Source organism: Calypte anna, chromosome 5A (assembly GCF_003957555.1).
Source record: "Calypte anna isolate BGI_N300 chromosome 5A, bCalAnn1_v1.p, whole genome shotgun sequence".
Lineage (NCBI taxonomy): Eukaryota > Metazoa > Chordata > Aves > Apodiformes > Trochilidae > Calypte > Calypte anna.
This window is the reverse complement of record NC_044251.1, coordinates 33,126,482-33,153,876: the sequence shown is the minus strand read 5'-3', so window position 1 is coordinate 33,153,876 and position 27,395 is coordinate 33,126,482. Positions and strand designations below refer to the sequence as shown.

The 27,395-nt window shown below is 46.8% G+C and overlaps 1 protein-coding gene across 1 annotated transcript; it reads right to left on the bottom strand.

Moving 5' to 3' along the window:
• Window positions 1–3,536: 3,536 nt before the first annotated feature.
• EXOC3L4 (exocyst complex component 3 like 4) lies at window positions 3,537–26,608 on the bottom strand. Its single transcript, XM_008500017.2, has 12 exons — window positions 26,158–26,608; window positions 24,277–24,676; window positions 20,867–21,518; window positions 18,515–18,632; window positions 17,332–17,457; window positions 15,705–15,805; window positions 13,750–13,839; window positions 11,247–11,361; window positions 9,467–9,589; window positions 8,610–8,762; window positions 7,566–7,687; window positions 3,537–5,381 (listed from the first exon to the last, which is right to left on the bottom strand). The coding sequence occupies exons 2-12, from the start codon at window positions 24,629–24,631 to the stop codon at window positions 5,219–5,221; spliced, it is 2,118 nt and encodes a 705-aa protein (XP_008498239.2). The 5' UTR covers window positions 24,632–24,676; window positions 26,158–26,608; the 3' UTR covers window positions 3,537–5,218.
• Window positions 26,609–27,395: the final 787 nt, after the last annotated feature.

Below are 27,395 nucleotides of genomic sequence, written 5' to 3'. Positions count from 1 at the left end.
CACTAAGGTGTGGACGTGATGCTGGCCTCAGTGCTTTGCCCCCCCCCAGCACTCGTGGGGGTTTTCCTGCATTTAACTGGTATCTACTGGCTGTAGCAGAATCTTGTTTGTCTGGCCCTGGCCACCACATAAAATGGAGAAGAGCTTATTCCTTGGCCATTTTGCATACTTTTTTAACTGACTAGAAGACAATTACCATTATCTGTGGTTTGTGCTATCCCTGGAAGTATATTTTTAGTTCACAGACAGAAACAAATTAAAGTACCAGTGCTCTGCACTGAAAAATGTAAAGCAAAACTTTTTTTCTGTGGATGAAGTTTTGCAAGATTATTCCTGTTTCTTGGGCTTCTGATTATCAGCATCTTTCTTGCAGCTGCAGTTTGCCAGCTCCTTCCAAGGGCTGAGTGCAGCCAGGGGATGGCTTGACAAGCTGTGTGTGAACACCTCTTTCTGCCTTCTGGCTTGGTTTGCTTTTTCTCTACCTGCTTAACACTGTTCACAGAAGTTGTACCTCAGCTTCTGCCAGTCTCTCCACAGTCCTGGGCATAATCCTGCATCCTGGAACAAAGCCCATGGCAGCTCCCCAGCCCCATGCTCGTTATGGAGCTCAGGTTATGGACCTGCTGGTGCTGCCAGGCAAAACTTCATGCATGGCCAAACACCAACTATGTCTGGTCAAACGTCCTGGAACTTGGGTGCTCATCTTGGATCTGCCATTCAGTTTTTCTGCCTCATTTAGCAAGAAGTGCAATCTCTTTGAAACTAACACAGAAAGCCATTTGGAGATGTTCATTTAGATAGTATCAAGATGGCAAAAATACTACAACAATTTTTTCCTGCAGGTTTCTGTGCTTTACATGTTGCTCCTTTTCTGGGGTAATGTATTTGAATGACTTGATAAGAATTTACAATTATAAATGGAGAGAGCTACATTGGAAGAGTATTAGAGGCTACCTGCAGCTCTCTTTGTGACAGGGATGAATACAGGGAGACAAAGTTCACATGTTCCCACTGTCCTCAGGCAAATAGTTATGTGGCTGTGGGACTAGACGTTCTTGTAGTTCTTTAAAAGTGAATCTTAATCCACTTTTTCCACACATTAATTTACATTAGTCTTTAACTTTTCCCAACACTGTCTTACATGTTGTACACAGTAAATATTTGAAACATCCTACATCCGATAAACTTGCCAGCAATCATACAGGTGATAAATGTTTGCCAAACACCAGTACTTTAGTGAACTGTGCTATATAATTACCAAAGAGGCTAAGCCTAAAATGAATACAACTTTACTTTTTCAGCCACTCTGATATAATAACATTCTGGCACCTCTTTTCTTCTCAGCTTTGTTTGCTGGGTGGTGTCAGGCCATGCTGCCCAGCTTGAAAAGTGGGTGTAATACTGCAAACCACTTCTCAGTGAACATCTTTAATATTTTAACCCATTTGAGAGCTCTTTGATGAAAGATACAGTACAGCAAGGAACAAAACATTATAGTGCTGCTGGACTAAAGGCCTTTCTGTGGAATTGTGGAATTGTGATTAGGATCTGCAGCTCAGGGACAGCCTCCTGTGTTCACACTGTAATATCTTGGATTTGTTCCTTTGTTTCCTGGACTGAGCCTGCTTTCCATATGTTCCTTCCAGGAAATCACAATTGCACTGAGTGTAATTGGTGAAATTATGGGACCCAAAGGCTGGTCTCAGATGGCAAACACCCAGCCTTGGGCCAGCCTGGCTGCAGCCACTTTTCTCTTGGACAGACAGTACTGGAAGCACTGCTTTTCACCCTAAACCAGAAACAAATGTTATTGTGAAACAATGGAGACCTCTGAAACATGAAAAAAATGTCACCTCCCACACAGTGCTGTGAGTTGTACCAGACCTCCCCTTGAAATGCAGCGTTTGTCCCTGAGCAGCTAAATCTGCAGAGAGTTTAGCTCTTCCATTAATTGGACGCTTTTTAGAGAGCCTTATCCACCAGAGGATGTATCTGCTCGTGGCAGCTTGGGCCCTCCAAGGTAAAAGTGAACTGTGTCCCCTGGTAGGGAACATAACTGTGTGCTGGGGTAGGAATAGGGCTGGCTGTGGAAACCACAGGCAGATGACAAGCAGGGGAGTTAACAGGGTAATGAGTGAGTTCCTTGGCACTTTCCTACAAGAATATATTCCACAGTAAGAGCCCTGAGAGGACTTCTTTCTGTTTTACTGGAATGTGAAATATGGTCCTAATGAACACAGGGTCTTTCATGGAAGATAGATGGACAGCAGTAACTTGATTTGGAGGGCACAGCTCTTCCTCTCTCCTTGTCCCCAGGCTCTGCTCTTGCAGCCTAGACTGAGCATCCCTCCTGCCTGGGGGTACTGGGGGTACCCTGCTCCTCACCCACCCTGACACTCCCTCTCCTCATCCTAATGGGGCTAATCTGAAACTGGTTTGCTCTAAAGCAGAACAGCAGCTCCTGCAGAAAGCAGGATGTGCTCCTGCTGCTGGCTCACAGGTGCCAGGCTGCAGCATCTGAGTGTCCCAGGAGACAAAAGGCAGCTCATCGTGCCCAGCTTTCCTCTGTGACTTCAAGGTAGCAACTTGCTTTTATTAGAAAACAGAAGCCAAGAGCCTTATCTAATCCCAGGGCCAGGCAGCTGAAGCCTGAGGAAAGGCAGCTGCTTTTACTGCCAGTAAAACTGTAAGATTAAAGACCCAGTACACACTTGGGAAAATTTCTGTGCTGCATATGTCTTGAGTGAGGTGTTTGAATCAGAGGTGCACACAGGGCAGAGGGAAATTTCTGGTGCACAAAAACTCTTGATGAGGCCTTAGTTCCTCAGATCCTGCACTCCTCTGAATTCCAATCTTAGATGTCTCAGACCGAGGGATGGAAATGTTGAAATCCCCCTTTTATCTCCCTCCATGCTTTTGACGTTAAATGTGAATGTAAAATGGATGGAGGATGTAGCTCACACACCCCTGGGGGGTATGGTCCAGGGTAAGTGCTTGCACCATGTCCCTAGGACAGGGAAGGGGAGCTCCAAAGCTCTGCATACTTAACAGCAGATACAGATGGTATTTTACTTCTTCTCCTCCATAGCAAATACAGATAGGCACCAAGCCAAGGATTTGCAGGAATTGTCACGAGCTGTGTTGATGATGCAGAGCAGGAGATTACTTTGAGGATTTCTTGCCTCCAGCTCTCATTTTATACCTGATATTTCAAAGCCATCTTTAGAAAAGCACCTCATCTTGACTGTGAAGGTCTACCTTACAAAAAAAAAATTCATATGATTAATACAAATTCAAGGTGCACTCTGTATTATCCATCACTACAGCTCCCTTGGACTGTCACCAACATCTGCTGCTCAGTTGGTCTGCAATTTACACTGGAAGCAAAGGAAACAAAAGAGGCTCACTACTGGTGCTGTAAGGTTTTTTTGTGGTTTGGATGGTTGTTTTGTCACCTGACTTCACCCAAGAGGGGGAGTCATGAAGAAGAAAGGAGACCTTCAGGTTGAAACAAAACCAGATTTAATAGAATAACAATAATGAACTAATATTAACCTCAATGCTAATGTAAGATACAAACTTATACTTAGCTCCAGAGTGTAGTCATGAGCTGTGTGCTTCTAGCTGAGAAGGCTGAATGCCAACACTGCCAGCCCCACAGAGAGAGAGGAGACCTCAGGAAGGCAGCTGTATTAGAAGCCATGGATTTTTGGACATCCTTGCAAACTGCCCTATCTATAGTCAGGTGACCTTTATGGTATGGAATACTTGGGTTGGCCAGTTTGGGTCAGCTGTCCTGGTCTTCAGTCCTCCCAGCCCACTGCACCTGCATGATTCAGAACTACTCTTGACCTTGGTCACTGTGGAACCCTGAATACCAGAGCACCTTTCTTTTTTTGTTCTGACAGAATTGGAGTCTGCATTCTCAAAACTACAGTTTCTCTGAATGGAAAAATTATTTTAGAATTCTGTCCCAGCAAAACCAGAACAGCTCCACAGCACACAAATCAGTGTTCCAGGCTCTGCCATGTCCACATTTATCACATGAAGTAATAGATTGTATACACGACTCTGTACAGACTCTTGGAATAATTCCTGCAGAAGGCAACACAAAGAATAAATTGGATTAACTAAAATCAGATTTGTACAGCCATAGGTTGCTGGTTGTTTCTTTTAGTCCCCCTGCAGAAGCTGGATGTAATGCTTTGAATCCCTCATGGAGATAAGCAGCTGATGTTCTATGCTCATGAATGGATTGATGCTGGTTTACACCAGATGAAGATCCAATCTGCAGCACTATGCTTGTCCACCTCACATTAGGGTTCCTACTGCAGTCACATTGTACCAGATTTGTTGAAATACATTTGACCATTCAAGAAAATAGTCTAGGGACATGGAGGCCCCTTTCCTTGGGGCAAGGAGTACTTGGAGCCTCCCACCATATGGAATGTCCAATCCAGACATGTCTGCCCACACAGAGAGGCTGTGATGGCACCAACAGGTCTCCTGTCCAACACGAGTTTTGCAAGGCAGCTCATGAATGAGGAAAATCTGCTGAAACCCCACAAGCACCATGAGGTCCATACTGCACTGCAGAGTAGTCCACACGCCGCATACTCCATCTGTGGGGTTTGGTTACACTCCAAGGATTTCCTCCTCGGGCAAGTAGTGGTTTGTGGCATCAGATCACAGCGTTACCAGCCTTGTGTCATGTCAGCTTGACCAGCTCGTTCATGGGGAAGTAAATAAGGCCTGGGTGCTACCACATCCCTGAGTAAGATCTGCCCCTCAGTTGCTCAGGGACACTAATTGTGAAGGAGACTCTTGCTCTGCTGCTGTATAATTACACAACACACAGTCCAAGCCTTTAAAACAGCTCTGAGTGAACTCCTTTTGGCTTTCGCCTGTTCTCCAAAGAGAGACTCAGTCTTGGACCAATCAACAAAACAGCCTCATGGCAATAAAATCAGAACTGAACAGAGGGTGGGCACAGTGCCTGGCCTGGAGCTGCTGTCCAGGAGCTCTTGCAGGAGGTCAGCATCTGTGCTCATCTGTTGCCTTTGGTTTCTCAACTTGGAGTACAAGTTTGGAAGACTTCTCCTTTTCTCATGGCAGTGAATAAGTTGTGTTTGCAGAGGAATGAGGTGGGGTAGCAGACATTGGGTCATGCTGTAGAGGCAGCATGGGAGGAGGGAGGATGCTGACCACTGATTCTGGTTTAGAAGCAGCTGATGTTCACGGGGTCATCAATTTCAGCAAAGAGTGTGCTGCCCTCCTCCCTGTCAGGGCTCTCCAGCCTGTGATAGCCCTGCCGACAAATCGCTGCTCTCCTGGTGCGCCCCAGCCCCCGGAGCTCAAGGATGGCCAGGATGTGCCCCTTCCTGCAGAAACCAAACAAGATCTTGCTCAGTCCTAGAGAGAGAGAAACCAGCCATGACAGACATGCTGGAGATGGAATGAGGCCATGGCAAAGAGCTAGGGAAGGTTCCCCTGCTGCACTGGAGGACCCACCAGGACAGGGGTCTGCAGGCTCTGGAGGTATCGAGTCAGTGTCAGGTCCTGCCACCCTGCACTGCTGGGACACCCTCCTGCTGATGAGGCTTTAGGGAATTCCTCCTCCACTTCCACACACACACACTTGTCTCTTGCAAATTTTCCTGAGAGGCTGCAGACCTTTTGTTTAATGATTATTTTGAAATGAGTAGGGGAAATGCTAATATTTAGGAAGCTGACAGGCACTAATTAGATTGGAGCTGGGAAAGCCAACTAGGAAACATTCCCTGTTCCAGTAATCTCTGTATATACAAATCCAGCAATGTCTCCAGGAGTGCAGGGGAAGAATTAACAGAGACCTGAACAGGAAGCAGTGCAGGTCCAGCAGGTTCCACCTCCTTTTCAAAACTTAATTGTTAAAAATAATATTACTCAATAGTGGAAAGCCAGGAAATAGATCAACCAAAAGGACAAGCCTTAAAACCTGTCTTGGCTTTAAGGTTAATGATGAAAATCACAGCCTTGTAAATGGCTTTTCTGCCTGGAAAATTATGTTCAAATAGCTAAGCCTGGTTAGCCATCACTGACCTCCCTCATCCTTCCCAGAACAGGCACTGCTACATTCACCACCTCAGGCTGGCCACTGTGACTAAGGCACCTATTTTTTGGTGGGTTTGTTTTGGTTTTGGTTTGGATTTTGTGTGTGTGTGTGTGTGTGTGTGTTTAGGATAGGTGTGTTCACCTACAAACCTATGTTTTTTGAAGTCTATCCCTTGTATTTCCCCACAAAGATAAGCCCGAAGAGTATCTGACCCACTCAAGTTAAATATATGTATGAAAAATTCTGAGCCTCAGTTTTAGGAAGAGGAAAATGTACTTAATGTCATTTTTTCTGAATATTTGAGAGTCCACTTCAGAGTTTGACCCTATTTGTTAAACTTATTGTTTATTTTCAGTACATAAATATTAACCAGAAGGACCTGTGTAACACGGTGACAAAACCTTTGGTCTTTCATTGAAGTGACTGATAAAATGGAACTTTTTGCAAGTCATACCACTGGTAGTCCTTCTCAATGGCTGACAGAAGATCTGTGGAACAGAAGGTAATTTCTGATATGCAGCTGCTTAGCCATAAACAGAGCTGGTCACTCTGTTTACTTTTCCTGAAGCCTTATGTTTTGCAGATACTGCTTTGGAAGAGCAAATGGAAAGTACAAATGAAAGAATTTGCAATTTATTCCAAAATTTAGTGGTTGTGTTGAGGCCCTTTCAGAAGCTGCAGCTGAACTGTGTCAGTCTGCTGCCCTTTGAAGTCTGAGCCAAAATATATGCTCCCAAACTGGAGCCTGCAAGTTGGAAAGCTGGGCTCCTACTTGTCATGGCCTGAAAAGTGACCAGGACCTCTACAGGGAAACAAGTCTGGAAATGGTTGAGAATTGACATTAGGAGGCATTTCTTTACCAAGAGGGTGGTCAAACACTGCAACAGGCTTCCTCAAGAGGGTGGTCAGTGCCCCAGACCTCTCAGTGTTTAAGAGGCATGTGGACAATGCTCTTAAGAACATGATTTAACTTTTGGACAACCCTGAAGTAGTCAGGCAATTGGACTAGATGATCACTGTAGCATTTTTCCAACAGAAATTCTATTCTATTCTATTCTATTCTATTCTATTCTATTCTATTCTATTCTATTCTATTCTATTCTATTCTATTCCATTCCATTCCATTCCATTCCATTCCATTCCACTCCACTCTGATCCACTCTACTCCACTCCACTCTACTCTATCCCATTCTATCCTATCCTATCCTATCCTATCCTATCCTATTCTATCCCAATCTGTCCTGTCCTATCCTGTCCTGTCCTTAAATGAAAATGGTTTTGAGGTAATTCATGTGCATTATAAGATCTATAAGACAGAGGAAAATATGAAAGGGTAGAGCTATAACAAAAGCAAAATAAAGAGGGATTTGCCCTGTTGCTGGCACCTTGGCCTCTAATTCATGGCAACCAGCAGAAAAGAGAAGCTGAAGAACTTGGCCCAGCAGGTCTAGAATCTGCCCATTTCATGTACCTGATATCTGGATAATCCTGGCACAGCTCCTGGATGTAGTCCTTGATCTTATCTTTTTTCTTCTCCCCTATAATTCTGGCAATGTGGTGTATGGCAGGAAGGAGCCACTCAGAGTCAGAGCCCTGCAAAGGAGGGGGCATACAGGGATGTCAGGGGGGAACACAGCACCCACAAAATGCCTGTTTCTCAGCAGCACAGAGCAGGGCAGGGATTGCTGGTACTGTAGGAGGCAGCAGTGGTGCAGGGAGGACAGTGGGGTCAGGATGTGTGGGGTAGCAGGGTGATGGTTGAAATAGCACTGGGGCCACTGAGGGCAAAGCACCCTCAGGATCTCTGCTGGGGCCTGACTGTGCTCCCTGATGCTCTGAGCACCTCAGTATGTAAACCCTGAGCAGGGTGTTGTGGATGCCAGGGACTTCACCTCCTGCTGCCTAAGAGTTTTGTGTGCCTGGTCTCTGAGAGAGATCTGTCTCAGTGGGATTTAGTGCCCCAGACTCCTGAATTTCTGCGAAACCCAGTGATTTCAGCTTCACCTTCCCTGAAAATTCCAGGCTGACGTTGTCTAGTAACAAAACATGAAAGCAAACACAATTTTCTTCCCATCACCCTCCTGTATGCAGAGAGTGTGCCTGGATGGACCTTCTTGACAGACTCATCTGAATGAGTTGTACCCAGGGCAGGGATCTTTCAGAGACAAGGTGCATCCCATGGAACAAGGGAACAGGCCCAGGAAGAAGCTGTCACAGGATGAGTGTGATCCTACAGCACATGAACCACCCTGTGTACAGTGCCTGTGTGTGAAATACCAGGGGCTGCCATGGGAGGGCTGCCAGCTGAGCAGGCACAAGCCATTCCTGCAGAGTAGCCACCAGGCTGGAAGGCCACACCAGCAACCACCTCCCTTGCTCTCTTTTAAGTACTTTTACATTTCTCAAGTCTTCCCCTCCTCAAGGACCTGTCTCCCCAGTCCCTGGGAAGCCAAGCAGGGATGTTGCATCTCCAGGAATGGGGCAGACAGGGAATGCCAGAAGGGAATGTACATACCTGATCCATGAGCCTATCATTAAGGATTCTGGCTTCCTGGTTCATCTTTTCACTCACTTTCTGCCGCATCCCCCTGTTCATTTTCTGTCTGTGTTTGATAACCTGCTTGATGTATTCTCTCACCACATACTTATGAACATCCTGTAGTAGCTCCTGGTGAAACAAAACCAAACTTCATGGTTTTTCTGTGGTTCCCACAGAAGTGAGAGAGGGCAGGGAAAGCCCTCATGCTATTAGCAGCAGCTAGGGGTGTAGAGAAGATGGTACCTGAAGGTAGCACCCTGTCAGCACACCCTGCCCTGCCCAGCCCTGCAAAGGGAGCTGGCAGCTCCCAGCCCTTTCCTAGCTCCCTTCCCCTCCCATCTTCTACAGCACAGAGCAGTGGCAGTGCCCAGGGGAATGCCATGGAAATTGTCCTCATCCTGAAATAGCTCCTGTATTTGCAGGAGAAAATAGTGTGTGCAGTTCGGGTTCCTCAGTAGCAAAGGGGCATAATTTGGGATTGTTTTAAAAGTAGGTTTTGATGATGCTTGCAGGTTTTAAATATAGAGCTGTTATGACCTACCAGTTTATTTCACAACTGCAATAGATGTGAAAGTGGCTGTGGTAATGTTCACCAAAGCTTTTTTGTTATCTTTAAAGAAATAAGTTCTTATATTTAAACTACAGAAAGGAAAGATATTGCTTATTCTAACCTGGAAGTACAGTAATAGCTGAACTCAGCTGCATCAGCCGTCCCCACGGTTATTAAAAAATCCCCACCCCAGGAGAGCTGTCTGTAGGCTGGACCACAGACTGAAAATAACTGTGGGGCTTCCCCAGCATCACTACACCCAGGCATGGGACCATCTGCCTACCTGACCCATGGGCTCCTTCATGTGCTGCAGGTGCTCAGAGAAACATGAGACTGCCAATGCCAGCGAGTCCGGCTTTTCCTTTGCCAAAATCCAGTCCTTGGTCAGGATTTTCTTTAGGAGTGGCTGAAAAAAATGATCAGCTTACTGATGGCATTGGTAATGCTCAGACGAGCTGATGTGCCAGCCAAAGACACCCAGCTGTATGCCTGCTTGGGGGGCTGAAGCCAAAAAGCATGGAGCACCAGTGGTGCACTCACTCTGCATGAAGTCGTGGCAGGCACCAGAAACATGGAGCAGGCTGGGTTTCTATCTCCAGCCTCCAGAATTCAGACCCACATCTTTCCTTTCTCAGCAGCTACCCCAATGCAGAAAGGAGAAGCAATACTCCCTGAGCAGGAGGTGGAGGTGCTTTTTTTTTTTTTTTTTTTTTTCCTAGGTAAATAAATTTGTGTCCCTACTGGAAAATTGATGAGGAAAGAGATGTGGATGTTAATCAAAGGAAACTCAGGCATGGCTAGAACAGCCTGTGGTGTGCAGCCATGTATACTAGAGTTACATGGGTTTGCAGCAGCTTTGGGTATTAGAAACCACTTGGGTAGTGGATCTGTTGGAAATCAGTCCAGTAATCTGTCACGCCTCCAGCTGACTCCACAAGGAAATCAAGCTCCTCTTGCTCACAGCACTTACAGGTGGCTGTCTGTACTCCCTGCAGACCTGTGTGTCAGCATAAAGTTTTACTGGGATTCTCTTGCTTTTTGCTCTGCTGCTGTGTGTGTGTGGAATAGCAGCTGTCAGCATCTCCATCTTGATGCCTCATGATCTGTGATGATGTGGGAGTGATGCCACTCTTTCTCATCTGCCCTGGATACAAGGTGCTCTGACCAAGTGTCCACGGTGGGCTGTTCCCCTTGTTTCCTTATAGAAGCAAAGCAATATCTTCTAAAGGCTTTTGGTGGCATTTGGAAGACTCTCCCTTATGGGCCAAATTCAAAACATCCCTTGCCTGGCACATCCCTTCTGTACTTTTCTTCTCTTAGCTCTCAGTATCTCTGTCTCTAGACTCTTGGCAATGTCTTTCCCAATTATTTTCCCCACTTGTCCCCCCTGCTGTGTTCCCAGACTACTGGAGGGCTTTGCCTCATCTGTTCTCAGTTCTCATGACATTTAAGCTCTCTTGCTCAATGCCTTGGCTTGATTATTTTCCCTTATGCCTCTTAGACTCCAAGACAAGCTCTGCAATAACTGGAAAGTCCCTTTGGAGAAGGAGGCTTGGCTTAGATTTGAGCAATTGCATGACTGTCCTATTTTCTGAAAGTTTGCTTGGTAATTTAGAAAGTGAATTAGGATGACTGAAAAGGATTGGGACAAAAAGCTTAATCCAAATCTTCTGACAGAAGGAAAATTATCCCATTGGGGGTGTCCAGCTGACTTCCCTGGTGCTTCACTTCAGGTAAGGCTTTCCTCCTCTGTTTGCTTGAGATGCTGGAAGCCACTAAGCACCCTTTTATTTTGGTTGCTGTTGTACTCGACTCAACAGCTTAACAAAAGTATAATTTGTGGAAAAACTCCCAGGATGCTGGAAGTGTCCCCTTGGGTTAAGGATGATCTCTACAAGCTTTAGGAATGCTCTACAATGCATTATGGAGTGACCATAACACTATGAACTGCAAAATGGGGTCAGGTTAGTGAGACAAGGGAAGGGCAACAGCCCTCATCTGCCACAATGGTCCTGCACATAGGTCTTGTTATTTGGTAAATAATGTGGCCAAGAGCCTCTTACCTGTGCTTTTGCTTTTAACTTATTAAAAAAAATATTCTTGAATTTTCTCGTCAGATCTGCCAAAATCTTCCACAGTTCCTCAGTGTTGACTTTAAACACTGTTTCTAACCTTGACCTAAAGAGAGAGACATGACCAATGGGTTAATGTTAAAATGTAAACTATTACACTGCCCTAAGCATTTTATCCAGATTGGCATCTTGCACATGACTTTTAAATAAATTTCTGTGTCTAGTACTTCCTCTTGGAAACACTTGAAGGGTCAAAGTAATGACTCTTTTTGCACAATCCTATACACTGAAAATGTATCACAACTGAGTAACTGTACTTAAAAAAACACCTATTTCCTCATCAGGTGGGACAGTTCAGCCATGTGGAGCCTTTGCGTGGGCTGGTTACTTTTTCACTTGAGCAACACTTCTGCTAAATGATGAGCAGCTACCTGAGAGAGCACTGAGGGGATTATGGTGTAAGGGAGAATTAAAAAAAAAAAAAAAAAAAAAAAGCTAGAAGTGGGAAAGCTGCTGACTCTGCATACCCCAGAGCTCAGCTGACTCAAATCCATTGGCAGCAGCTGAGATGTGAACCAGGGGGGTTGAAACCTGTGGAACTTCCTAGAGACAGGGAGTACTTCTGCAAGGTTTCTCACTAGTGAGGAAGAAAAAGCAACTTTGGGGAGGTTAAAGGAATCCTCAGAAGTATGCGTGGGCTCCAGAGGCATGGAGAGATTTGAGCTTTTTTCTGACTACCTATTCCTGCCCTGCTGTAACATGCCCCAGGTGAAACTGAGGCAGCACCACCAAAATGTAAATGGCTCCCAAACTTCCCTGGGCATGCCATGTCCATTGCTGTGACCACAGAGCACAACAGGTTCCTACCACTGCCCAGTGGTTTATACATCTGAGGCTGCCCAAGCAGCACTGTCAAACACCTAAGAGCATCTCTCTGGCCCCACACTAGGGTCTCAGGTCCATAATTCCCACTTAACACCTGAAGTCTGGGTGCATCTGCACCAGATTTCTGCATCTGCAAAAATCATGCTGTTCAGTCACCTATGTCTGCTCAGCAGCTCATCACCCCAGGCTGACGAATCATAGACTGGTTTGGGTTGGAAGGTACTTTAAAGATCCTTTAGTTCCAGCCCCCCTGCATGGGCAGGGACATCTCCCACTAGACCAGGTTGCTCCAAGCCCCATCCAACCTGGCCTTGAACACTTCCAGGGAGGGAGGCATCCACTACTTTCCTGGGCAACCTGTGCCAGCGTCTCACCAGTCTCATAGTGAAGAATTTCTTCCTAATGTCATATTTAACTCCACTCAGGAGTGAACCCAGCGGAGCCAATCCATCACCCAAACGCCTGCCACCTCCCAGCCCGAGTCGGCTTCTCCCTTTGCTACCTCTCCAGTCCCCAGCAGGGAAGAGCAATTTTCCTGAGGGGCAGGAGGAAGGCAGAGGTAGGCGGCTTCTCGGCCAGGTTAGCATTGCTGGAGAGACCATGCCATCTAGAGACTTCCCGGCGGTAGTGCGCACTGCGGAGGAGCTGTCGGCTCCTGGGAGACACGGCAACGAGAAATCCTCTGCATCTCCTGAGGAATATTTGGCAGAAAGCGTCCCGTCCAGAGACGATGCTGGGCAGAGATGCAGCAGCATGGGATGGAGGTAACACCCCAAGCTTCTTGGTGGCCAGACCCCAGGCTTTAGCCCCGTGTCAGTGGGCACCACATCTGCAGGGCTGGAGATCCCATCTCAAGGGCTGACCCCAGATACTAAAAAGTCCCCAGGCCCACGTCCCTGCCTGTCTGCAGATCATCCTCCTGGGGCAGGTTTTGTACGAATAGCCCCAGTTCCCCATGGTACTTGCACCAGAGGGCTGGGGTGGCACTGAGGGCAGCTGTGGGGTGGGGTCACCACCTGCCCCATCACTGGGCTGGTGGACCAGACCCTGGGACACACATTGACTGGCACTGTCCTGCTTACAGAGATATTGCCCCTCTACTGGAGGCACTCTTTGATAGCCAGAGCTGCTGGGTATACCTGTTCATCAGAAGCCTGCTCAATGCACAGCTTTAAATAACTAATTCTTAACACATGCAAAGCCTTAGGAAATTCCTCCTTCCAGCAGCCATGGCAGGGGTTTATTTGCAGGTTGAGTGCTTTCACAGAGTTTTCTCCAGCCCAGTGTTCCTCCAGCCATCAGACTGTGTTTCTTGATTTATACTGCTAATCTTCAGGAAAAAAAAAAAAAAAAAATATCTCTCCTCTGAGGCTGAAAAAGGCTGAAAATGAGTTCAAAGCTCTCACGCAAGCACTGGATCCATTCACACTTCTGCCTCTTCACCCCTGTGGCTTTTATCTGCATCTCTTGGGGACCACCACCCCATGAGGTGAGGAAGGGCTGGAGGTTGAGCACCCCGTGGGGCACCCCACGGAGATCTTGGTCTTCCCTTTTGGTATGTGCCAGCCTCCCAGACCCCAGCAACTTGGCAGCTCAGCTAGAGACTTACATCAAGTCGTGGAAGCTGTTGATGTAGGCAACAAAACAGGGCACAAAGATGGGGCTGTCCTGGGCAGTGGTCATGAACTTCTCCCCAAACCTACGGGAGAAGACACACAGGTAATGCTCATGGTGAAGTGACTGAGGACAGCTCATCTTCTGTGTACATGGTGATGTCAGGAGACACACTGGCTGGCCCAACATGTCCCCTCTGTATGCAGACAATTTTTCTCCAGCTGTCGTAACATGCGTGTGTATTGGAGTGGAATAGATGGTAGATAATTATGGGCTTAGGGTGTGCTTGCCTGATCGGGTACGCAGCTCTTCTGGAGAGATGCCAGGGATCTCAGCATGCCAAATCTCTGTTTTTTCCTCACACTGAGGGATTAATTATGGCACTGGTACTCACGCTCATCAGTCTAGTCCTTAATTTCTCTGGCTTTTGGGGCAATACAATAATATGTGCTCACCTAAGCACACAAGGAAAGGATTTACCTGAGGTCTGATTTTATAAAAGAAAAAGAATAGAAACAGAGCAGCACACCTATATCTTTCCCCTATAACCTCAGTGCAGTGTATTGGGTGGCTGATTTTTATGTAGCACAGCTTTTACATAAGGTTTTGACAGCTGTTTACAGCCAGATCAGCACTGCTGGCAGGAGGCTTCATGCTCAGAAAGGCTTTGTCTGATGGGGTCATTCTTTGTCAAGGTAAAGGGACCTGTTTTGGCTGGCCTCAGCCACTTGTATCTTGGGTTTGTTTAAGAAAAAAGTAAACTAAAAAATAACAAAGGAAAATATTTTAAAAAGAAAAGCGGGGGGAAAGGAGGAAGGAAAGATAAAAACAAGGAATGAAACATCAGTATTATGTTTCTCTTGAAAAACCTGGGCAGGTTTCAAAGCCAAACAGCTGATCTGAATTACCCTGCTTGCTCAGGAATGGGAGACAAGTGTAGATCTCTGGGGTACTGGGGATGAGGGGTTAGAAGGGAAAGTGTTGCCTTTAGTGCACTTTGGACACCTGCCACGCCTCGGGTTCATGATCTAAGCAAGTTGCACTCGGGCTCCCCACGCTCATTCCTGCAAAATGTCTATCAGCAAACTCCACTCAGCGCCTGCCGGAGGTGGGAAACTTGAAAGGTTAATGAGAAATTATTTTTAGTCTTGCTCAGAATTGATTCATGCTGAACAGCCTTTCTCCTCTGTAGATTGCTGCTCTGTCAAGCTGCCATGAACCCCTCAAAACCCAGTTCCACTGAAGGGGTGGGAGATCATGTCACTGTGCTGGGACCCTCAGTGAGCAAGAAACTTTCCCTGGAGCATTCCCAGAGCACTTCACAAGGGAGAAGGTCTGAGGCCATAATTCAGCACTACCAAACAGGAAAACATTAGCTCAGCAGAAGGGCAGGGTTGCGTGTCCTTTGGGCACTGGATTAATTTAATAAAGGTTTAGAAGGCAGCCCAGATGTGCTTTGCCCAAGTGGAACAGAGATTCAGCCCATCAGCCATTTCTGTACTCAAAGCTGTGGGATGCAGAAGGAAACCTTCTCGGTAGGCCTGGGCCACCCAGATGACAAGCAGAGGTGCAAGCAAGCTTTGAGTCTGGGGCTCCATAATTGCTGCTTGCTTATGGCTGAAGCTGAAAGAGACAAGCATCCAATGTCAGAAAGGTACCAAATGGATGGGACCTCAGTGGTCCCATCCTTTTTCAGCCAGCAGGTCCTTCCTGGAGCTCCATCCTCAGAGTATGTGACTTGCAGGAGTCCCACTTGGGTGTGTCTATGACTCCCTCCAACTTGTTTTGAAGTTTGGTCATTATCTGGCTCATTGTGATCTCTCATTCTCCCAGGAGCAGGCCCATGCCTGCTCCGTGCCAGTGTCTGGCCCAGTGCATGGACCTTTCCCCTGATTTTTTACCAGTGTGGGACTCATTTGGAAGGACTGTGCTGCCCAGATCAGTGATGACCTTGGTATGAATTCATGCAGCTCTGCCAGGCACAGCTCAAGCATTTTTCTTTCCAGGCTTCTGCTGATTTTTCCAGATATCTGCATGTACTCTCCAATGATCTAGAAAAGGGCACAAAAAAACTCCAGTGAATGGGACAAGCATGGGTGAAGCATCCTTAACAAGACTCTCATGCATCTTCATTTAATAAAAATGACTCACCTAGCAAAGGGGGAAACAGCCAACTTGTTGCCAGGCATTTCTCATTGTTCTCTGGCAGTTTTAAAATAATAATCCAGAATGGGCCAAGAGGCACAAATTGATTTGTGGCATAATCATTTATCCTTAATGGTTCTGTGTCCTTCAACTGTCTGAGTTAGCCATGGTATTGACTGTAGCACTGAGCCACTCTGGTGCTCTACTCCTCCTTTGGGGAGATTTGCAGGACGGATCAATTCCCAACCCAGATCCCAAGGGGAGCTGAGCTGTGTCCATGTCCCCATGCTGAAGGTGGCTGTAAACACCCTTGTTGGGAGTCCACACAAGCCCCTTCCTTAGGAGTGATACTGGGGCTCCATGGAGCCCCATCAAAATCCATCACCATCACCTCAAAATCTTTTTCACACTGGGGCTTCTCCCTAATTCCCATCCCACAGCCCCAGCTGCCTCTCTGGAGTGACACAGGCTGTGGCCCCGCTCCGGTGCTTCCCAAGGCATCATACCCATCTGTGAGTCCATTTCAAACCTGCCTTCCCAGAGATCACACAATGTGGAATATTCCTTTATGGAAAATGAGTCGTGGCAGCAGGCAAAACTCTGATTTATTTCCTTCCCTTCCCTTCCCTTCCCTTCCCTTCCCTTCCCTTCCCTTCCCTTCCCTTCCCTTTCCCTCCCTTTCCTTCCCTTCCCTTCCCTTCCCTTCCCTTCCCTTCCCTTCCCTTCCCTTCCCTTCCCTTCCCTTCCCTTCCCTTCCCTTCCCTTCCCTTCCCTTCCCTTCCCTTCCCTTCCCTTCCCTTCCCTTCCCTTCCCTTCCCTTCCCTTCCCTTCCCCTCCCTTCCCTCCCCTTCCCTTCCCTCCCCTTCCCTTTCTCTCTTTCTTTCTCTTTCTCTTTCTCCCTTTCTCCTTTTCTCTCTCCCTTTCTTTATTTTGGCATTACTTAATTGAAATGACTCAACCCTTTGAGTAAGGAGAACAAATCCAAAGCCCTCCTAGATTTATTACCCTGTAGCCCCTAAAGCTAGTGGGAACTTTTGGTTTTTGTACTGTTTAAACTGGAGTGGCTGTCACTGCCTGTGGCCTTTCTGTGACTGCCACAGCCCTTTCAGCCAAGGCGTTTTTCTAACAAACCTTTTCTTTCTGCCTTTTTCCCCCCTTTCTCTTTCTTCTTTCTAATCAAAGAGATTTAAGGACTCTAAAATCAGCTGCCTATTATGTTGCTGACACAATTGACAGCAGGTTTAATTTGCAGCGAGAAGGCAAGCGGGAGAGCTGGAAGTTGTAATAAATGGCAATTTCTGCTCTAATGTATTCTGCTGGTGCATGACTAACATAAATTATCGCAGGAGGCGGCACCTCAGCCCAGAAGGTAACAATCCCGTTTCCCTGGAGCCACAGAGCCCCCCACACTTTGCCCCAGCTAATTAAATACCGTTTGAATATCAAAGGAGAGGGAGGAGTGGTAGAGGTTTTCCATCTCTTCTGGATCAACTTCTTTCTCCCACTTCCCTGTGACCTCCAGTCTCAGGATGTTTCCAAAATAGCTTTTGATTTCCTCCTAAACGTGAGATGTAGGAAGGAAAGATGCAGCTCAGGGTAATGAAGCAAGCATGAGTAGAGAGGCTTGTGGCATTTTGCTCCATCAGCACGTGGGTAAGGCTCATGTATGTGGCACAGAAAGGTAAAGCAGAGTCAAAGGTCTTGCCCCAGACCCTGTTGGTCTGCAGAGGATATCAGGAGAGACCAGGAGCTGTGTTGGTTGGGGACAAGGTACTCCCAAATCAAAGTAGAATCGCTCTCCCGGAAGGGAATTAATGTGTCAGCTGTTTGACTACTTGATTGCAAAGTCCTTCAGCATGTATAATGCACAAGGGTGAGATTAAAGATCAAACTGGTCCTTTCTGGTGGCACAGCCACTCGAGTTAAGAGGCAGGAATCTTCAGTCCTGGCTGATAAATCAATCTTGTTGCCAGTGAAACAAAATAATCTCTCACCAGCACGATGGAGCAATACCAATTTTATTCAGCCAAGTACCTTGAGCTCACCTTCAGCAGTGCACTGGTTCAGAAATGATTAGCAAGGAAATCCTCAGCCTAGGAAAGTGCCAGGAAAGCATGCTGTCTTATACATGGTCCAAGTCAAGGACAGCAGAAAGAACAGCAGAAGGGTCTTCCTAGGAGGAGCTGAACCATAGGGAAGTCCTCTGTTGGGGATAAACCCAAAGTTGTTTGGCTCTATTGAACCTCAAATGTGCTGGAAGAGCTCACGCACTATGTGTAGCAGCCAAAATTCCTTTACAGCTATCTTCACAATACATTCAATATGATGAAACCCAACTATGACCTTTTGGTATGCCTGTGCCACACTGAATGGGTCTGGTGCTGTCCCTTAGGCTCTGTGATCATCCAGGTTCAAGCTCATGGCCTGCTTTGGGCACAGAATTAGTGTTCAGGATTTTTTGCTTTTGATTAAAGGCCATTCTGTGTGGTGATGGCAGGGATCAGCACCTGGTGGGGCTAGGAACCATGATGAAGTTGTCCAAGACCTTGTCCAGGAGGGTTGGGGCATCCTTAATCTCCCTGGGGGTCATGTGGGAGGCAAGGACAAAATCTCACCTTTGCAGAAGTGATGTAGTTCTTCTTCAGTTGATCCCAATCACCTGGTGTTAACAGCAGGGACAGGTTTTCTGTCTTAACTTCTGGTTTGAGATCAGGGTGACCCAGAAAGAGTTCACTGGAAAGATTAAAGGGAACAAATTATGTTGCTTCAGAGTGTGAGTAAACTGATGGAATATTCATATGGCATGAGCTACATAATTATTGAGCCGTGAGAAATACACTTAAAGCTTCAATTGCAATGCTTGTTTTCAAGCTTTAACAAGAAAATCTTCCCTTGCTATTCAAAATCCTAATTATTCAAAATCAAAATGATCTAAGGTTCCAGCCCACCTTAGAAATCATGAGACTTCTGAGTTGTTTGGACATGAAAAGTGCTATGAGAATTTACTTTTTTAAAATAAACAACCTGAAGCTGATTCATTTGACCACTAGCCTGCAAGATGCCTTTCAGGATATAATTCCTCTAGCAGCGTTCTGCTATGGGGTGAGCTGATCTCCCCTCGCCAGTGTCACATCCCAGCTTATGTCAAGCCTGGTGTTTTTCCCTGCCCTTTATTCCCATGCAAAGGGAGGTGGTGGAGCAGGTCCTGGTCTGCTCAGGGCAGCCTCTAGAAGGCACTCCTGTGCATGGGATGTGGGACGTGGCCCCACCACTGTTCCTCCACAGGTGGTGCAGCTACAGATCCTGGCTTCAAAGTGCACTCAGCTTACATTGGACTTTGCCACACACTTTCCTCTGGAGTGCTGTGTAATCAGGCCAGCTGGTTAGCTGGAAGGTAGGGAGAGGGAGGGAGAGCTTGTGTTTCTCCCTCTGGGGTGAAAAATGCCATTATTAACCTGCACAATTGAATGTCCTACCCCTGCAATCTGCCATGGACTGTGGAGGCATTGCATCTTTCAGGGCAGTGTAGGTGGAGAGGAGAAAGAAGAATAAACATTCATTCACTTGAGTAAGTTGCAAGAAGTCACCCGGTTAGCAAGGAATCACAGAATGACAGAATTGTCATGGTTGGAGAAGACTAAGATCACTGCATCCAACTGTCAATATTCCCTCTCCCCCTAAAATAAACAAAATATATTTATCAATATGTTTATCACTATCCCCATTAAGAAGTGTCATGAGGTCCCTCATCTACACAGTTTTTAAGTACCTCCAGGGATAGTGGTGTATACATCTCCCTGGGCAGCCTGTACCAACACCTGACTGCTCTCTCAGTAAAGAAATTCTTCCTAATATCCAGTTTAAACCTCCCCTGGTGTAACTTCGGGCCATTTTCTCCAGTTCTACCATTATTTACTGGAGAGAAGAGGCAGCACCCACCTCCCTACAACCTCCTTTCAGGTAGTTGTAGAGAATGCAGATGCTATGTCCTACACATAGCTTGTTCAACCACCGAAAAAAGGATCCTATTGCCAAACCAGTGCTGAGCCCACGGTTAGGTTTAGAGCCAAGTGAGGATTGTACTGTACAAGGTCACACTGCTGGAGAGTGACTGTTCAGCAGAAAAAAAGCTCAGCCTGCTGATAGTGTCCTGGAGTCAATGTTTCTGCAATCATGGTTCAGATTGCCCAGAGAGGAACATCTGCACATGTGGAGCATTGCAAAGCCCAGTCTGCTTCTTATTTAAAAGGACACCACAGATTTAAATACAAACACTCTGCCCTGACTGAAAGGATCAACTCAAATGTATACCTGAGGAGCTTATTCCCCTCTCTTTCTTTTTTTTTTTTTTTTTCCTATTTGTTTGAATTATGCACACACCCAGGCTGCCCTGAGGATGATGTTTGATATATCTATGCACATCCTAGAACGTTTTAATCACCTCTGAATTACAAAGAGCCTTAAGAAGGCCTAAAAAGCATGGATCTCCCAGTGGACACATCTGAGCCAGAACTTTTATTTTAATGTAGTTAATTCCACAGGGTGATGTCTTGGCACTTCCTCAAGATAACTCTGACCCCTGAGTGACATGAAGTAGTGACGTGGCCTGTTTCTAAATGCACCACAGTTTTCATGAGGCAGGAAGAAGGCAGGGCTGACGCCCAGGTTCCTGGAAATGTCACCTAGAAGCTGATGGACCTTGCAGAAAAGGAGCAGGTTTAGCAGAGCTGCAAAGAGGAGCTTCCTGGCATGTGAGAAGAGCAAGTGGGAGAGGGAGGAGAAAACAGGCTAATTTAGACCTGTGACAAGCAGCAAGCGCTTCTCCCTTCAGAAACCTTTGTTCTCACCCTTTGATAGATTAGCTCTCGGGCTCTGTTGTAGAATGACCGTGTCTCTCTTGCTTGCTTAGAAAAACTGAAATTAGCTGGGGAGGAGGCTGAGGCTGAGTGGCCAGTGCAGCAGCTTACCTGTGGTAGGTGTTGGCCACCCAGTTGAGCAAGATGTAGAGCTCACGGAATTCCAGTGATCTCTGGGAGAGATGTTGCAAGTGGGAGGCGATGGCCTCATGAAAAGCTTTCACATACATGTCACACACCTGGTACTCCTCTGGGTAGCACTTTTTTACTGATAACTTGATTTTCAGTAAGTCTTTGGTCAGGTGTTTCTGGAGGAAACTTAAGTGGAGATCAAGCCAAGAACTCTCTTCTTCCTTTGATGCCATAGGTATGCTCAGGACCCTTTTTCTAGCACTCTCCCTGACAGATTTCTTCCAATACTCCCTCCAGTATCTGGGTTTGCCAAGCGAGTCTGACCCAGGACCAGAAGGGTTGCCTGTGTTAGGATGAGCTGCTTCTTCCCAGGCAATTAAAGTCACCAGGGAGGTCAGCATGGTGTCCTCTACAGTGGGATGCTCCAGTGTTCCCATCACAATGGATTGGATGGCATTTGTGATGGAGTTATAGAGCAAATCCACATCCTTGGATTTCCGCTCAAACTCCTGGGGGTTATCTTTGTATTTGTCAGCATCTCTTTCAGCCATAGTCTCATCTTCCAAGTACCTGATGCTTGCAAATGCTTCCAGAAGTTGCCTTTTCTGAATAAGCTCATTGATTTCCATTACTGCAAAAAGGAAAGAGGAAGGGATCAGGACAAAGCAGGTGTTAGGTGACTGACAGGTTGGTAACAGGGCAACGTGTGCCACAGGGAAGCTTGCAGGTCTGCTTTGAGTATCTAGGTCCCAGCAGTAGCCCCGAGACTGACCCTCCTGATCTCTCCACCTCCTCTCTGACACAGGAGAGGAAAGCAGTGGAAGAGCCTGCAAACTGAGCCGTACCTCTAAACTGTTGGTTTCAGAGGTTGGAAGTATCTAAAAAACTGATTATAGCCTGCAGGAAAATCTTAAACAATGGGTGCTAAGGCTGCACAGGGGGACCCTGGGGTCTGTGGCTCCATAATACCTCCCCTGGCTCTGCCCTTTTGTCAATGTGATGAAGTGGGACTGGCAGCAGGGACAGTTTGGGATGTATCCTCCCAGCAGGATTTCCTTTAGCAGGGATGCCCTTGTTTGCCAGCATAGCAGTGTGCTCAGCACAGCTCTGCTGCTGAACTGGCCATACCACCTCTGGCTGAAAGGATGCTCCAGATGTTGCCTGAGAATGGAGAAAGAATGCCCAGGGGTCCAATGGGAGGAGTGGGAAGGATCACAGCAGGACAGATCCTTTTGGGCCTTCTGAGCTCGTGGGTCAGATATCACACCTACAATCAGATACCACACACTGCCTGTCACCAGAGATGTTTATTTTCCAAGGGGTAAGCACTGATGTCCCTTGATGGTGTGGGAAGGTGTGTGTTTTGGAGGGCATCCTAGCCTGTTGGTGCTTCCTCCTGGTGCTCAGGTCTCCTGTGGGCTTTTTCCCCCCTTCTTTTCTTTTGGCACTCACTACCAGTACTGGCTGGTGTTGGCTGAGGCTGGTGGGAAGTCAGCAAATACTATCACTCCCAAAGTGGCTGAGGTCTACTGAGCTTCTCATTTCTTTTTCAAAACCTTGCTGGTGCAAGAACCACTGCCTATTTGCCAGTAATAGAAGAAGTATTTGCCATGTGTTGAGGAGACCCAGGAGCACTGTTAGCTTTTCAGGGGACCCTAGGATACTCTTACTATCTCCAGCATCATAACAGTTGCTCTGGACAGGAGAGCCCACTGTGATACTGGGCAAGAGGCAAACATTAAAGAGAAGGAGAAGGGTATTATTTGTGTGCGTGGCCACTTGTTCTGGGACATAAACATATAAAAGACTTGGAAAAATCAGAAAGCACTCAAAGAAGATATGAAGGACTGGTTCATAGCCCATAATTTGTGTACTTGGGCTTGTCTGCACACAGATTTTATATCATATGCACCAAATAACCCAACTATTGATACATCATATAATGCACAAGGCTTTGAGTGCCTACATGGAGTTACAGTTGCTTCTGCACTCAGAAGGGAAGGAGATTGTGCCAATTACCTTAGTCTCTTCTAGCTAAATAAATATAAAACCTGTGTTTGCACAAGTGCTTGCAGCGAGATACTAAAGGAATACATTCTGTTCTGTTTAGCAAAGTGAGAAAACACCATTTAATCACCATCTAGGATAATTATTCGGGGAGGTGATACTGGGTGCTAAATGGATCTTTAATTTAGCAACAGAAGATCAGCCAGCTGGTAGTTTAGGGAAGACAATTGAAAGGCAATTAACCATTAGGCAGCTTAATGGTGCACATGATAGAATCTCCACTGCCTGCCCTATTTATCTCAGGATAGGATGTGTTTCTGACAGAGCTGCTCTAGTCTAGACCAATCACAAGTTATTTGGCATAGGGTGGACCTTATTCATGAAATTCCTTGGCTTGTTTGTTGCAGGAGAAGGAATGGTAATGTTTCCTGTGGCTCCTCATCTGTGACCCTTTGAGAACAGACAGAGAAAGTTTGTGGGCTCAGATCCAGCTTACCAACCTCAAAACATACCAGTGCAAAGCAATAAGTAACTTAATGGCACACTAGAGCAGATTATAATAGTGAGACAGTGTCAGCCCTCTTATCTGATCCCCATGACATTCTACGCAGTACACCAAGGATTTCTTTCTAGAAATTTAGGCTGAGGAAAGGTCACTCCATGTTGACCCACCTCAGTCCATCTCCTGGTGGATGCACTGTAGTTCCTCCGCCTTGAGAAGGCAGGAAAGAATGGTAGTCAAACCAAGATCAAAGTCATTGCAGTCTGCCCACATGTGGGGAAAGGTGAGAGTTATGATGAAGGGAGTTATAATTTGACTAAGATCTATCTATGTAATGCTGACAAAACACATGAGAGTAACCAGCCTGAGGAAAACAAACTGAACAAATTCTTGCAGCACCACTGTTGTGAGAAGAATAGAGGGAAAGTCACTGTAAGAGAGCAAAGTATCTATGGAGGTCCCTGTGCAAGGCTGTCTCTAAGATTAGGAACCAAGGTGGAGGTGCCAAAGCAGATCATATTAAATTGCCTTTTTTTCCTCATCAAGGCCTTACAACAACCCACGGAGTAGTCTGGGGAGCATCAGCCTGAGAGCTGAAGAGCAGAAATTCCACAAATTCAATGCAGGCAATGGCGTAGGAATAGCCCACATTGCACTTCTAGATTACTGTCAGACCAACAGTTTCCAAACTGTGCTCAGCAGACTGGTGGCTGATATGTGTGATGGATGAGTTCATGCAATGGGTGACAGTTGTCTCTGCCCTGAAATGGGATGTCTGTTCTTTAGCACCTATATTGGGCCCAAGACTTGCAAAATGTAAATTGCTTGAAGATTACATATGCCCTGCCAAGCAAGTTACACTGGTGGTTTTGCTTCTTACCTGAAAGAGGTTTTCCTTGAATGGGCTCTTGTTCTGTCTTCTCACCAGTCTCCTCCACACCATTACAATCTGTGGTTCTGTTCTCCTCATAGCTCTTATGGAATCGCAAAGAAATTCCTTTTCTTTTCCAAGTGCCAGTACCTTCTTTTCCTTTCTCTTTGCTCAGACTTCGTGCTGATTTCCGGATGCTTAACAGTGTTTTAATACCTCTTTCAAATAACCTGCTGTTCATGCTATGGAAGGTTGGGCTGCTCAGTTCAGAAACAACCTCCATCTTTTTTTTCCCTGCACTCTGTGTCGGAGATCCTGGTTCTGAGGCCATGCTCCTTGAGTCTAACTCTGTATTTGTATTCATCTTGGTTTTCAACAAGGGGTTTTCCAAACAGGCTGATGGTAATCACTGAAATGCACAGAACAGCAGAATCAGATGAGAGGTTCAGAACAGGGTATTATTGTATCTCCAAAGTCAGTTGTGGACTGAAAATCTGTGCCTAATGCAAGGACAGAGCAAGTTTTCTAGCCTGTAGCTACTGAAACTAACTCTTTACTTACAGACACCTGCTTGTGGCTCTGGAAAGCTCTACCTAAGTCCATAAATCAGCCAAGTGGCAGCTATTTCTCCAGTGCCAAAGGATCTCTAAATGTCAGAGATGTTGAAGTCTGTGTACATGTACCATTCTGGTGGGCAAGGGAGAATGTTTTTACTTTCCAGTCTTCTGGGTGGATTTCCCGCCATGCAGAAATGTTAACCCTTTCCAATGTGGATGCAACAACTTTAGGTCATGCTGCTGCTTCTGCCCTGCTCAAGCCCTGCTGGAATTTGGCCTAGGAGCGAGTGGTCCCTGGTGGGTAGCTGAGCTCTGCTCTAGCCCCTTCCATCAAACCCACAGCAATCTGCGTTCAGAATCGCCATGGTTACAGGCTGTAGGATGCAGTGAAGTTCCTCATCACTCATCCTACCTCAGAGCACTGCAACCTGGCATGCTGAGAATGGGTATCTTGAGGGCTGAGCAAGCCCCTGTGTGAGCTGCAGGGGATGCTGCTGGAGGTTTCAATTTCAACAGCAGAGCTCCTGTCCATGCTCCTGGCATGCTGCAGGCACACCCCCTGCATCTGCTCAGCTCCTGCCCTTCTGCAAGACATATCAGGTCCCCGCTGCCCACTCTGAGGGCTGGCCTGGCTGCTCGGGAAGGGGACAGAGGGAGAAGTTTTGCCTTCCTTTCCCTTCCTTATAAAGGGCTCTCACCAGGTCACCAGCTAACAGTGACATGCACTGCAGAGCTCTGAGGATGGAAAATGATGCATTTCCCCACAGCTGGATCAAGGCAGCTCAGAGATCAGGTTAAATCATTACAAACAGCTATGGCTTGAGGTCAGCCAGGAACTGCACGTCTCTCATCTGTCCAGCTCACAGCAGCTGGGCACCGAAGTATGGTTATAGTGAACAAATATGCTGGGACTCTGGAAATACATTTCAGCCTTCCTTGATCTGAGTCTGGCCAGACTTTCACTCCCTTGTGCATGGTTATTTCACAGGTTATAAACTGAAGGGCCTTTGCCTTCCCATGTTTTGTTGAGCTCCCCACACAGTGGAGCTAAGACCTGGCATCCCAACTCCTCAGGGAATATTTAATCACTCATTACCTTGCTTAGGAGCACAGCCCATCACAGCTCATACAGAGGGTGGGAAGGAAGGGAAGGCACCCCATTTTCCAGGGATTTTAAGGGAAAGGAAGAGGGAAGGAAGAGTAGGAAGGGGGCTGAATCCCTAGTTCAGACCCTGCAGAGGTGGGGTCTGTGGCCAGAGCAGTGATCTGAAGGGGTGAGAAAAGGGCAGGAGGACCATAAGCTCATGGTCAAGGAAAGAGAAAGGGTACAAACCCTGGTACTGACAGAACCAGTCCTCTTCACAGTGATCTGGGATAAGACAGGAGTGATCCACAGAAACCAAACCCAGCTCCGTGCTGCAGGAAGTCCTGGGGAGATGTGATGGTGGGTGGACAGGTCCACAGCACAGGTCTGGGTGATCTCTCTGACCTCAGCTTCCTGGAGCTCCGTCCCACACACCCACGCTGGCTGAGAGGCTCCCTCTGGGCATGGTGCTCCTTTCCATACTCCTTCACTTTCTGGGAAAGGGTGTTTGGAAGTGGGAAATAAAGGCCTGTCCCCACCTGCCTGAGACCTCCAGCACCTTCTCCTGTTTGCTTCCTTGGAGAGACTCCACTACTGTTTCACTTTCATTATGTTGGGCATTTAAAAGAAGAAAAGAGGTGGGGAAGAAATCTTGAATGAGCTCCAAGCTCTCAAGGTTAATAATTTATCTGATAGATGGGAGTTAAACCAGGAGTTTGACAATGGTGTGGGGCTGCCGGGCTGAGCTGGCCTGAGACAGCCAGAGGGAGAAGGACGACAGTGCTTGGTCCTGCCCTGGTGGGGCAAAGCTCCATGGCTTCTGGACGTGGGGGTTCAAAAGCAGCCATAGAGCTGCTGATTGGGAGCAGTTGCATTTCACCCCTTTCTGTCACATTTCTGGACGTCACGGGTGCCTTGGTTCCAATAATGATTGCTAGGTGTGAGTGAAGAACAGGGAATGCTGTGTACCATGGTTATACATTTATATATTCACCTCTTCACTCCTCACTTTGCCCCAAGGGCATTTATTTCCATGGGGACCCTGACCCTGGGTACTTCCATCCCTGGATCATTTGACCACCTCAGAGAGAACTCATAGCAATGGAGCAAAAAAGGGGTCTGGAAGGTTTAAGTGACTTGGTCACTTGGGTTGTCACTGAATGGTGTAAGTGATTTCAGCCTGGGGAGCCTGCAGTGCCTAGATATAGGTGATCCAGGCCATCTGGCTGGGCACACCAGGCAGACCCAGGGGGCCAAGCCCCCAGTGTAATGCAAGAGGGGTAAATCAGGAGGTGTTGGTGTGCCATGGGCAACATGCACTTCTTTTCTTCAGGAGCCAAGCAGTGTGTCACCTCTCCACGTGATAGTGGAGATCAAAGTGTTCAGTGAGGGGTTGATGTAATAAAATAAAGTCCTCTAGCAATTGGACTTTGTGCCATGCAGAGGACAGCAGAGAGGTTCATAACTTCCCTGTGGCTGAGAAAGGC